At 44.0% G+C, this 13,265-nt stretch overlaps 1 protein-coding gene across 7 annotated transcripts in view; it reads right to left on the reverse strand.

Moving 5' to 3' along the window:
* Nucleotides 1-13,265, reverse strand: part of ncoa2 (nuclear receptor coactivator 2) — a 57,296-nt gene that overhangs the window by 5,105 nt on the left and 38,926 nt on the right. For 3 of the 7 annotated variants that reach the window (XM_063483726.1, XM_063483723.1, XM_063483725.1), the window contains 10 exons: nucleotides 11,750-13,094; nucleotides 5,457-5,655; nucleotides 5,138-5,344; nucleotides 4,144-4,347; nucleotides 3,589-3,718; nucleotides 3,254-3,419; nucleotides 2,839-3,135; nucleotides 1,761-1,841; nucleotides 1,094-1,562; nucleotides 116-293 (listed from right to left, as the gene is read on the reverse strand). In XM_063483726.1, the coding sequence (XP_063339796.1) occupies nucleotides 116-293; nucleotides 1,094-1,562; nucleotides 1,761-1,841; nucleotides 2,839-3,135; nucleotides 3,254-3,419; nucleotides 3,589-3,718; nucleotides 4,144-4,347; nucleotides 5,138-5,344; nucleotides 5,457-5,655; nucleotides 11,750-13,094 (3,276 nt within the window). The remainder of the gene's footprint in view (nucleotides 1-115; nucleotides 294-1,093; nucleotides 1,563-1,760; nucleotides 1,842-2,838; nucleotides 3,136-3,253; nucleotides 3,420-3,588; nucleotides 3,719-4,143; nucleotides 4,348-5,137; nucleotides 5,345-5,456; nucleotides 5,656-11,749; nucleotides 13,095-13,265) is intronic. The other 4 variants (XM_063483727.1, XM_063483730.1, XM_063483729.1 and 1 more) reach the window with 4 other exon arrangements.

Genomic DNA, 13,265 nt, shown 5'->3' on the forward strand with positions numbered 1-13,265 from the left:
TGATAATCATGAATCTCCTCACGAGCCCTTCCTAAAAATAGCTACGCATATATTCATAGAACTCGAGTTGACAACATGAACTGATGCTGTAATGAGGTGCATCAGCCATCCTTACCTGTTGACTCCCATATTACCCTGCGGCCATCCATTCATGTCAGGGGAACCCTGGAAAGCAGCACTCTGCTGGCCCTGCTGCATCATCGGGGACTGTGTGTGGGCCATGCGGGGTGAAAGCAGAGGGCTCTGTGGTGTGCCGGGACCTCCAAATGTTCCATCTGCCTGTTGGCTCATACCTGTGGATCAAAAGAGGTCAGCCCGACTCAGCCCACGGAGACTCGTTAATAAACCAATCCAATGAGTAAGGAAGTGTAGTCGACTCCATGCAAATGACACAAACATGCCACATAAAGACAAAACAGTTTGACGAACACCTCGCGTGATAATAGCCCATTCTAGAATTATTAGTAAAAATTTTATATATCCTTCATGCATGTGACAAATAGAAGGCAGAGAACTAGGAAGAAAATGGATCGGGAGATAGGTGAGGAGGGAGAAAGGGGAGAGAGAGACCAAACTATTGCTCTACAGGCACCCATAAGCCATAAATAAAAAGTTCTCTAACAAACCAGATTACCAAATTATATAGATCATACCCAGGCTGCATGTCAAGCTGTTAGACTGACAGGTACCAGAGATGATTCATGTCCTTACTGATCACAATATTTAGAGTTTGGCATCAGTGTGGATCATGAAATAATGCTTTATTGTGCTTCTAGTGTCCCCTGGTGGAGCAAGAGTGAATAGCCAGGTCACCCTTTTGGACAGCGCACAAAATAATAAAGACATATGGCCACACTTACAGACAACTACTCACAAGTTATTCCGTTTTAAAGAGGAGAATATTAAGTATGATTTGCATGATGCAATGGAAGCTGATTATTATAGTCATCAGTATATAAAGCTATAAATTGCATGATAGCAGCTACCGAAAAGCACATGAAGCAGCTCAGGTGGTCACATCAACACACACATACACACACGAACACAGGTTGTAGGGTGAGGTGTGTGGTTGGCTGGGGTGGTGGAGCAGTACCTGAGTTGGGAAACTGAAAGGCACTGTGCTGCATTTGGGGGCTGAGTACGGCCCCGTACTGTCCGCCCATCATGTTTGTGTTTCCCATCATCATCTGTGAGGAGGAGGGAGTGGAGGAAGAGGAGGAAGTGCCATGCAGGTGGAGGTTGGGGGTAAGAGAGGGCAGGCTGGGGGAGAGAGGAGAGGGGAAGGAGCTGGTAGGGGGAGGTGACGAGGCCAGGCCTGTACTGGTACCGTAGCTGGGCGGGTAGGGGAGCTGCTGGGGGTTGGCCTGGGGATTCCGAGGGTTACTCATGCCTCCGGTGGCCATGTTGGGAGGCAGGTTGAGGCCCTGAGCCCTCATGGCCATGCTCCTTTGCTGCTGGACCTGCTGGGCCTGTTGCACCTGCTGCTGCTGCTGCCTCTGTCTCAGGTGATTACTCAGCAGCTCCCGCTGACGTTGTGCCAACATCTGAGCATTGATGGTTCCCTTCAAGTAAGAGAGGTGGTTTGAATATAAAAAAACAAAACAAAACCAAAAAACCCGCTAACATTATCTAAAAAAGCAAGTCTACACAACACTGACATCAAAGCCTTTAATTTACTGCAAGCTATTAAAGAGAAGAACCCTACCTACAGTCACAACATGTCTGTGCAGGCGGCTCATGTAATGACAGTGGGCATATACCTGGTTTGGAGCATTAGTTCTAAGAGGTAGGTTCACATTTGACACACCGCTCATCTGAGTCATCATTGGTTGGCGATTCTGCTGGAAGAAAAAACAGAAGAAAATGGTTGTTACAGAGGGAAATATAGACTTTTTAACCCTCTGTAGCTGACGGAGATGCCGTGTGTCTAAAAAAACAAAAAAACAAACAACCAAACAGGATTTTCAAGGAAAGCCCTCAAAGCACTAACACAAAACAAAAGCAAGACACCTCCTTTCCTATTGGTGAAAAAATACATCACATCAACCAATCACAAACTTCTATAGCAACATGTGGTATTTGGTTGCTGAGGAAAAGGAGAAACCTGTGAGAGTAATGGCGAAAGAGAGCGATATAAATAGCAAGTTTCGAGACATTTAGCATGTTTGGATTCTACAGTTAGTGTGTAGTGTAGTCATGTTTTTGTTTGTGTGTGTCAAAACAACGAGGCCACGCATTGTGTGTCAATGAAGCCACTACTGAATATCAGAAATGGCCAAAAAGCCACCAAAGGCAGATTGAAATGTACACGCTATCTCCAGGTGGACAACAGGAGTCACACACCTCCAAGGTTTCATGCTTGTGTACAAATTTAGCAAACAACAACTTATATTTGCATTTCAAGTTATGAATATGATGCATTAAACATATTTGTGGTTTTCATAGTTAAAAAAAATCATTTCAACTTTATACTTTTAAAATTAAGTATAAAGTAAATTAAAAGTAGGAAAAAATGGCCAATTATACCCTTGACCCTGGAGGGTTAAAACCCTTAAATACTCTAATTTTTATGAAGACACTGTTAATCGGGATTTGAAAATAACATAATCTATAGTTTTACATTAGAATTAGGCTAAAGTCCACTGGAAGCCTAATGTGTGGCAGGTAGATTTAAAAGTTCCTGTTTTGTCATCGAAGCTGCTAAAATGTCACCCTCAAGGATAAAAACACAATTCCTGTCCGTGTGTTCGATCCTAAAGAGTGAGGTTATAGTAGAGTCAAGAATCAGTGAGCAAGAGTACTTCCAGCAGTGTCAGGACAGTCTAGATTCATGTGTACCTGCTGTGACTGAAGCCGGTGCTGGAGCTGCAGTCGTAGTGTGTTGGGCTGGTTGGGGACGACTCCAGTAGGCCTGAGTCCTGGCCGGGCCGGCATTCGCATCATTTGGAAACCTGGCCGTGGACCCATCTGGCCAGGCATCGGGTGGAAGCCTGGCTCTTGCATGGGGCCACCAGGGTAGCCTCTCGGTGCCATGTGTGATGCTGGGGGACCGAACTGCTGGGTGTACATGGGGGGCTTCTGATCCAACATCACCGAGGGTTCCTGGGGGAACTGGTCTGGCTCCAGTGATTGGCTCTGAAACAGGCAGCAATATATTATTTTTAAAAAATGCAGCACCGCAAACAAAAATAATAAAATATCACTTAAAAACCAAGAATGTTATAATGTAGGTTTGGCAGGATGGAAATCCCACCTGTTCTACCAGAGCAGGGATCCCCAGAGCACGATCGAGCTCCTCCAGGCCATCAAAGTCTTTTAGTGCAGTGTACAGCTGAGACATCAGAGCCCCCTCGTCCACTGCGCTGCCATCACTTGAGCTGAGCCCTGTATTGCACAGCAGATCATCCTGGGGTGGAGCCCTGAGTGAAGAGGAGACACAAACAAATATTTTAAAAACATTGTCTTGTATATGCCACAGCAAACATTTAGACCAACAGTTAAACTATTAAAAAATATAGAAGTCTCATGAGAATAAAAATGTTAACTGTGTAAAATTATGCCACTGAGCTATGTTGGTAATGAGCTTACCTGCTCTGGTTTACAAAAGCTGTCTGATCAATTGGCATCATGCTGTCTGGCCAGGGGGCCGTCTGGTTGGGTGGAGCCTGTTGCTGTGAGAAATGGTCACCAACCATTCCAATGTCTATATCTGATTGGGCTAAATAGGGAAGAAAAAAAGATATATATTAGACAGTGAAGTAGTTATGGGTCATGATGAGGAAGCTGAAAACTTGAATCAAGAGTGAATACTCTTTAAAATAAAGGAACATGCAGGGTAGCAGATCTGAGTTAACGCCATGTGCTGCACTGTGGTTAACCACTAGATGGCAGCTTTTACAAGTATGACAAGTTGATATCTGCTAAGGAGTTTTAGATGGATCACACCTGACAACTCAGATCTAATTTCCACAAAGTACAAGTAATTTTGTTCTGGGTTTCTATACTGACATGCTGGAGAATCTGTTACACTCTTAGGGGCTGGAAAATAGCTTTATTGCATTGCTCAGTCTGAAAACCGGCAGTGTGGTTCTTTCTGCGTTTAAAACACTGTAATATGTATTTTTTGGTACACAGTGCTCTTACCATTAGGCATAATTGGAGACTGCATCATCTGTCGGGGCCCTGGTTGGCTGTTGGGCCTCATGGGAGTACCACTGGGTCCTGTCCTGCCCTGTATGGCATTTTGATGGCCAGGGCCCGGCGCTCCTATAGGAGGTGCAGAGGCTGGGCCTACCCAGCCCTCCTGCTGCTGCATGCCTGGCCGTGGAGCACTTGGAGCCATCAGTGCTGGGGGAACACACACACACACACACACACACACACACACACACACACACACGAAGATAAGAGCCAATGAGAAAAATCTCAGGACAGATTTCACAAGATGCCCGCTGCCCCCATGATGCTACATAAGGAGGAAAGACTAATATGTGGGAGTAGCAGTCAGAGAACTTTGTGCCAGTGTGGGTGATTGTTTCCTGTCACAGGAAGTGAGTCACAGTGCCATGGCATGATACGTTAAAGGGTGAGCGAGACACACAAGAGGAAAGAAGTCCTTCCTCAGAACTCAGGAGCAGCTCTAAGTGTTACCACAGTTATCTAGGAGAAGAAAAATACATTTCTGTCTCTACTTGTTTGGCTGTTGTGAGACTGAAAGGTGGAAATCTCACTTCACAAAAACCTGTCAAAAACTGAAAAGAGATTCATTACCGACAGTCAATCTAAACTGAGGAAACACATTCAGCACTATGTAATCTGAGAAACAATGATCTCAAGATTTAGCCTCTGAGCACGATGGCTCAGGGTTTCCTTCATGCAGCTAAAGCCTGCTCAAATGTGATTTATCATTAGACTACAAAACTAAAACAGAAAGCTTCTGGTAGCTAAATACCTGCACAGTAACAAGCAAGATAAGCCACTCTTACAGACTGAATATTTTCATCTAGCAATCTGCGCATAAACAAGCATTTAAACATTAATTTAATTCATTTTTTTTAGGATATACTGAGGTGTGAAGGCAGTATCACACACACTCAGACAAATACAAGCTTCTGCAAATCATAACCATCACACCTACCTGCATTGACCATAGCAGCCTGGTTACCCATCATGCCATGGTTCCCCACCATGCCTTGCTGCTGTTGTTGCTGCATAACAGTGTATGGGCTTGTGGTCCTTATGGGGTACTGTAATGACGGCTGCTGGGGGGACATATTCACGTCCAGAGACACACTTCTAACAGACAAACCCCTTCCTGGCTGGCCTGGTCGAACACCGCCAAAATCTGAAGACAGGAATAAATGCAGCTAGGCCACACGCTCATTGGAGTATTTTATGAATATACAATGTGGTTAGTGCACTTTTTTTCTGTTTTTCAAACAAAGAAAGGGACTCACTAGTGGGTCCCATGCCGGGTCCGAGGCCCCGGTGTTGCGGTTGTGCAGCCATGACAGGACTGCTCTCAGACATCTGCAGGATGTCATTGATGATGTTCTGTTTGTCCATGGGACTGGGCAACGAAACAGGCCGCGGCTCACAGAAGAGCTGTGGCTGAGCGTTCTGTAGGTCATTCAGGATGTCATCCAGCTCCGATGACTAGAGGACAGATAGACAAGCGGAAAAAAATGTGAATTAAATTTGCTGTTAAGGCTCCCATTAGGAAACCCTTTACTCATTCACCTGTAAATGCACAAATCTAAATTATTATTATGCACATCTACCGAGAGCAAACTTCCACGAGATGTCTTTCAGTGGGATTGGCCTTGTTTATAAAACAGGATAACTAGAAGAAAGAAAAAAAAAGGAGCACTTTACATCAAATCTAGGCCAGACTTCACTTTGACTTAGCTTCCCAGATTCTCATTCTACTTTGCTGTTGCTGAGTGGTTCTTTCAGGAGGTTTATTACAAGTTCTCTACTTTTAAATCCAAAATTTTACTCCCACTGAACTAAGAAAACAACAAATACAGAAAACATGTGGCTACTTAAACTTTGTCCTGCCAAAGTAAAACAGTAGAGCAGATATAAGCAGCAGTCAGGCTAATGCCAACTGTTTGAACTCCTCTCTGCCTCCTTACTGTAAACAGCTGTACTGAGCCAACTCTTTGCAGCCTGAAGCTGCATTCATACACAGCTGGACTCTCTATACAATTTCTGTTTCATTTCTCCACACACACTCAAACACAAGGGCATGCTGTGGACCTGATCTTGAACAAAAGAACTGGAAGAACCACAAAAGAATAAACTTCTTAGTGTCCGTTTCACAACACTGGCATGGCGTGTATTTATCTTTCTGTCACAGATGCGGGGGACAACACAATAACAGGAACTCTCGAATAATGCAGCTCAGTAAAACATCTCGGTAACCCACACCCTTTAAAAAAAACAACAAAAAAACAAACAAAAAAACCAACTGTCAAAGCATTACAACCAAAAAGAAACTACAATTCCACAAAAGTGATCTGGGCACTTTCTAGCAAGGCTTGAGGGACTTTGAGTAAATAAGTTGCACTAGCTGCAACTGTCCACCAGAGTGCAGCACACACAGAATCACTGAATCCCCTGATCATGACATACTGTACAGCAGGAAAGCAGCACACCAGCACTGTTTCAATGTTGTACTTGACAATGACATGTATTTGTTGGGCATGTAACTGCTGCTACAGATAGAAGGCTGCCAAATATGCCTGATAGAACAAATTATCTAGACGGCTCAAGGACTGCAGCCTTGTCTCGGTTATGCCCAAATGCACTTCTTATTTATTTATTTATTTATTTTACATCTTGGAAGATTTTATTTAAATAGTATCTCAGTACAGCCGAATACAGACAGCCGCACATAGCTGATCACAGCTATAAGCAGACAGGATATGTAGGAAAGCTAGAGAGAGTAACAGAGTGAGGGGTGGGGGTGGCGGTGGTGGTGGGAGAGAGAAAAGCCCTAATGAGGTCAGGAATGATGTAATGCTTCTGTACACTCTCAGTTTGCTCTCCTCCTCCTCCTCCTCTTCGATTCTCTCTCCTCCCATTTTCTATTCTCTCCACTTCTCTAGTTGCTTTTACCCTTAATGGGTCCCATTTCTATCAATTCATGTTACACTCCACTTTCAAATGCATGTCGGTGCATGTAATGCAATGTGAGCCCTCCTTTTCTGCATCTCTCACCATTTTACTGTATTTCATTTTTTTTAAAAACAATGAAAGAAATCAAAGATTTTCAAACCATAAAAAGGATCATTTTTCACTGCAGAGCTGATTTACATTTCCAGCAGCCTTTGTAGGACAAATACACAATATATATAAAGTGGGACACATGTCTAGTTTTAAGTTGAAGCCACATGTGAGTTATAAACAGCACTTGTATCATAAAAGGCATCAAAGTAAACTGCAAGTAAACTATTCCAGCGCTCCTGTATGAAAGGAGCACTGCAATTTTCAGGGAGTGTAGTAAGATCGTGATGTTTGACCTAACAACTTCTTTACTGAGTCTTTAAAAGGTCCAGCAGAAAAAAAAATCCAAATGGCAACTACAAAATGCACTACTTAAAAACTCTGTTATCTGTTGCAATAGTTGTATTCGAAACATTAGTTAACATACAGTTTCAAAGCACGCTTTCAAAGTACTGAGCTGGTTTTGCACATGTCCAACTACCAACCTCTGTATATTCTATATATTTTATTGTTTACTCTATTTAATTTGTAAAATATGTATACACACACACACACACACACACACACACACACACACACGTAGAAAAACATATTTAGTATACACATCCAGTAATGCATATACTCTTATATATTGTACATATATTTATTACTCTCAGATTTAGCCATTCTTATATTTTGCTTGTTTTACGTTATTGTATTTTGTGCACAACTCTGTTGCTTGTGAAGCTCGCACACAAGAATTTCACTCACATGTACTGTACCAGTGTACCTGCACATGTGATGTGACAATAAAAGTGATTTGATTTGATTTGGTATTCAGTAACGGACCAACACTGCGAGTGTGACATGCGAGTGTGTTGGAATCATTAGATTCAAACGCACTCAGTAATCTCCAACTCTTCCATTAAACGTCCAGTGCCCTAATGGTGATGTGGACTTCAAAAGGACACAGGAGCCCTCCAGAAGCCCTGATCTAGTGCATGAAATTTTGTAGGAAAGGGAAGTGAGAAAGGCCGAGAAAAGCAGAAATGGCACTGTCAAGTAAGGAAAAAGGAAAAAGTCACCCCAGAGTCATGCTGCTCTTTTGTTAGCTAAATATAAACAAGTGTTAAATAAAATAAAAGTCAGGACAACACATGGCTCCAACATTAATTGCAACACTTGCACAGACATCTGACATTTAACTGGGAGTACAAGTGAAGATTTTCTGCTTCTGCATTTGGTGCAGAAAAGTTATTTCAGTCATTCTGATTTACTTTTTTGAGTAAATCAGTTTTTTGAGTTTTTTGAGGCTAGCTTAATTCCAGCTTTTTGGAAGTAGAATTTAAACCAATTCCCCCCCCCCCCCCAGTTAGATCCAAAATTAGGTGTCCATTGATCAGCTAGCTCTTGAAGTTACATTGGTGGACGCAGGAAAAATAGGCAGCGGAAAAAAACTTGGACTCACTTTGTGAAGAGCCAAAATGTGATAGCTCAAAGAAGCCACCAAAGGCTTGCTGATGTGTAGGAAGTGAAGACTAGTCTGAGAGTTACTGTAAAAAACTGGTGAAACCTGCATGCTGACCCATGTCCACTACTGAAAGCACCACTACTGGGAAATGTGGCCTAGTCTGACCACCTGTGGGCTTTTAACCCTGGGAAGAGAAGGCAGAAGGCAAGCTGGTGAAGGTACGTTAATACTCTGGGAATGTTCAACTGGGAAACTTTAGATTCACGCATTGATGTGATATATTTTAAAATATATCACCTAGCTAAATATTACAGACCACAGAAACACCTTAATCCATGATGGGAGTGACCTCTTTCAGCTGGATAATGTTTGCATCATAAAAATTCCTCAAGAATGATTTAAGAACGATGGTGGGGAGTTCAAAGTTTTCACTTGGCCTCCAAATTTCACAGATCTCAATCACACTGAGCATCTGTGGAACATGCTGGAAAGAAGGACCTAACAACTTGAAGAAATATATCTACTTTAAACTTCTTGGTGCCTGAAACTGAAAACCTAAAAGCACACACTCAGACATCCTGTGAGTACCATGTCTCAACGGGGAACACGGTGCACCACCACAACAATGTAGGTGGTTTTGACGGTGTGGCCTATTGGTGTATATATGGTACAATAAGAAGTCAATTTTAGCTTCAGAGATAGTCTTAAGAAAACAGAAAATATAAAGATAGTGAAGCAGGTGAGAGAGTGAGTCAGATACAGCCTATTACTTCATTGGTCACCTAAACTTCTAATCTTATTTAGCAGATGTGACACAGCGAACATGTGACAAAGCCAGATGCTTTGGTCATGAGCAAGCACATGAAAAATGAAGTTAAAGATCGGATGAAGGAATAACAAACTGACTTCCTTAAATTAGGGATTAAAGAGCAGAATCACTTTTACGGATTTAATATCAAAGATTATCACTGTCAGGGAAAACAACCGGTAACTGTCTCGTCAATCGCTAATAGTCGATCTGATCGGCAGTTTGGTACAAGTCTGAACCACCCCTGTTTTCAGCCATACTCATAACTCCTTCAGAGCTCTGCTCTGATTTCTCATTTAGCTCTGCTCCAGCCATCAATAATTCAGCCCTCAACAATCATGAGGACGAGAAAGGCAGAGGAAGGGAAGGAGCGTCAGCGAGAAAATAGTGGGTGAGGTTAGTGGAGAGGAGGATGAGTGGACTCAAACTAGTACAGTCAGCTCTCACACATGGCCAAGCAGCAAGTCACCAGTAAGGAACAGAAGCCCACTCACACACATGTAAAGGCTCTAATGAAGCCTCAGCTTAGTGCACGTCTAACAAAATGCTCTTGTTCTAGTTAATGAGATCTGTTAAACTGGAATGTGTCACCACATTAAGTCGTGAGTGTGTTAAAGTACTAAAGGCAAAAACCCAGAATTCCCTCATTTCAGCTGCACTTTAAATGTAGGGCAAACAAAATCCTTTTAAAATACAGTCTAACTGTGTTCCCTTGTATACTGGCCACTTCCACAAAATAAAACCCTTTGGCATTACACATTAAAATCTGGATTTCTCTCAATTTCTAATTCTCTTTATTGTTTCTTGCACGTTCTGCAAACACACCACTCCCTCTCCCCTCTATCTCCATGGTAGCAGAGAGGACATGCAGGAGCATATGGCTCATCATTTTCACTCTGCCTGCCGAGGCTGGCCTCTCCTGGGGGTATCTACACCTCTCTCCTCTCCCGTTCTTTGTTCAGTTTAACAGCGGCTCTTACTGTATTATCCAACCAATCACCTTTCCCTCTTCTTCACATTATGTACCCCAGCACACAAGCACATACTGTACATACACTGTGAGCGTGCATAGCTGCGTGACAGTCTGTGCCGCTGTCTCTCTCTGAATGGAGAAAAAAAACAAACAAACCCTAAAATATATTAAAAAATAAATAATAATAATTAAAAAAAAAGATTGATTTTTATAAATTCCCTTAAAACCCACTCTGACGCAGGTTATTCTTTTGTAGGCGGACATTTCAAATTGGACAATCAAACCAGGTTATCTGAACTGTCTGATCCCTCAACCACAGTAAGCACAGTTTGCACACAGATTACCTTTTTATAAAAAGATGAACATGCATTTTGACAAAAAAATGTGACCTCTGTTCAGTGTTACTGACATTTAAATGGCATGCATGCAACCCAGACTACGTGACTGGTCGAAGAAGAGGAAGCTAATGATACAGAGACAGAAAAGAAAAGGAAGGGCATTTATGTAATTATATGTAATTCGTTGTAATTCTGCGGTTTAGCAGTGAAGAGTATGTGATAGAATGACACTTGCAGGCTTGCATAGGTGTTTAGTAGCGCGTGTCATGCGCAGGTTTCCTGTATGAAAGCTTGTGAGTGTCGGTGACGCCGGGTTTCTTTCCTGCATTAGGGTATCAGCAGGTTGTTCTAAACACTCTGCCTTGCTAGAACATCAGCTACAAAGAAATTTTGAGTTTCACCAGCAACACTCTGCCTGCTCACTTCCTTTGACTCCTTTCTCTCTTTCAGCGCCAGTCTTGACCTGAGCACGGTGCCAAACCTGAGGAATCTGGCCAAAAGCAACCAGGATCAAATGGCTGAAGAACCACAGGGGTTCCTTCCAAATGTCACAGTTGTTTGAAGCTGGCGGATAAATTCCCTCAGCTGCCAACACACAGGCAGTGAAAGGACCTGATGTGTTTATATACATTAATAAAGAGCATACACAATGAGCTCAGTGTATAAGATGGTCATTCGGAATGTATATATGCGCAACAAATATTGTTTGCCTTCTGCATTCCCTGACTGTTTGTACATTTAGCTGTAACATCCTGCATGGACGTGGCATCTGCTACCTAACCCAGATTCATGCAAAACAGAGAGAAGAGGCAAGTGGAGCAATAGAGGGCAGAAAACTTTTGCTTTTTGCAACAGGCTAAAGAGGTTACAGTTAGTTTTGGGGTAACTCTACTCTTACTCATTTCAAAGAAGAAAAAGACAGGAAACAAGATTAACTCCGTTAAACTGACCTGTTCAGCACGGTCGTATCCTGCATCTTGTTTCTCCGCCTTGACCTGCGGGTGTTTGCCCCCTTCAACTTTCACTTCCCCAGGCTCTAGCTTAGGGACCTTGTCCTTCATTACAGTGTCATCCTTATCCAGTAGGTAGCGTAGCAGGGCATTGTCCTTCTTCTTGGGACTCAATGGCTCCTGCTTAGGAGTAATGTCTGCCGCAGAAGCAGCACTACCGGAACCCTGGGGTTGGTCTTGGCCCATCTCTTTGCCTGTAGCCTCTGCGGTGAGCTTAGCAAGATCCACGGGGGATGTACTGTTCTGAAGCAGTTGGTGGAGGATTTTATGTTTTTCTTTAAGGGACGTGGCATGAGTGTTGCCACCCCGGACCCCTGTCCCAGCCTGGTCCTTGCCCTCAACTCCTGCACCAGGGGAAAGAGGCGTCTCCAGGGGTTCTGGCTTGGTGGTGAGCAGTTGCAGTAACTTTGTCTGGCCCTTGTTGTCATGTGCACGGCTGTGAGCATCATGGCCCTCGAGGGGTCCATCCCTCTCCTCCTTGGGCTCCACTAAGTTGCTCTCTGTTTGGGCCTGGGTGTGTCCCTGACTCATCTCTGAATGAGGTCCAAATGAGTCTCCTGAACCACCAATTGCACTGGTGGATCCTCCAAGTTTTGACATCAGATGAGCGTTTACCGCTGACCCTGGTGTGACCCCAGCTGGGGAGCCCATTTTCCGGTCTGGAGACCCTAGTGTATGTGCATGAGGGGGTCCATGCCCGTGTCCTACACCATGGCACTCACTAAGGGCCTGCAGAGCTGACAGAGAGCTGCTAGTGTAGCTGTTAGCATGGGTGCTAGCCACGCTACTTCCTGCACCTCCAGGCCCTCCACTGCACATCCCCACTGGTGAGGGTGAATGCAGACCCCCTGCTACACGAGGGCTGCTTGCACCCCCAGGACTCCCTCGGTGCCTGGGTGATAGCATAGAGTTCTGCTGAGGTGGATGGGGTCCTCCGGCTGGGCTTGGGCTGGCACGAGAGGGACTATTCATCCTCCAGTTGGGGCCCTGCTGTGGTGGTTGCATGCTCCCATTGTGGTTGTGTGGCTGAGGACAGCCAAAGCGGTAGCCCTGCATATGCCCCCCCATAGCCGTTGGTTCTCTGGGACCAGCAGGACCTGGGGGGGAGAAAGGCGTGCTGTTGCTGCTGATGGTAGTGTCCTGGCCCTGAGGCCCTGAACCTGGCAAGCTGCCTGGGGTTGGCGGAGTCATGGAGGGAGTGGAGGAGTTCATTGGTTTGGGAGCCATCCCTGTGGCCTGATTGCCAGGGCCCATGTCCTGACCCATTCCACATACTGTCTGCTCCCTGGATTTTAAAACACAAACACATACATTAGAAAAAACACAATACCAAAAGTTTTACATGGGAGTTAGAAATCTTAGAAAACTGGCTGCTTTAAACTGAAAAGGAAAATTTCTGCATTTCTTCAAATACGCTTTTTACTATCATATGAATGCATGCACAATGAGATGCACA

This window comes from Pelmatolapia mariae, linkage group LG9 (assembly GCF_036321145.2).
Source record: "Pelmatolapia mariae isolate MD_Pm_ZW linkage group LG9, Pm_UMD_F_2, whole genome shotgun sequence".
NCBI lineage: Eukaryota > Metazoa > Chordata > Actinopteri > Cichliformes > Cichlidae > Pelmatolapia > Pelmatolapia mariae.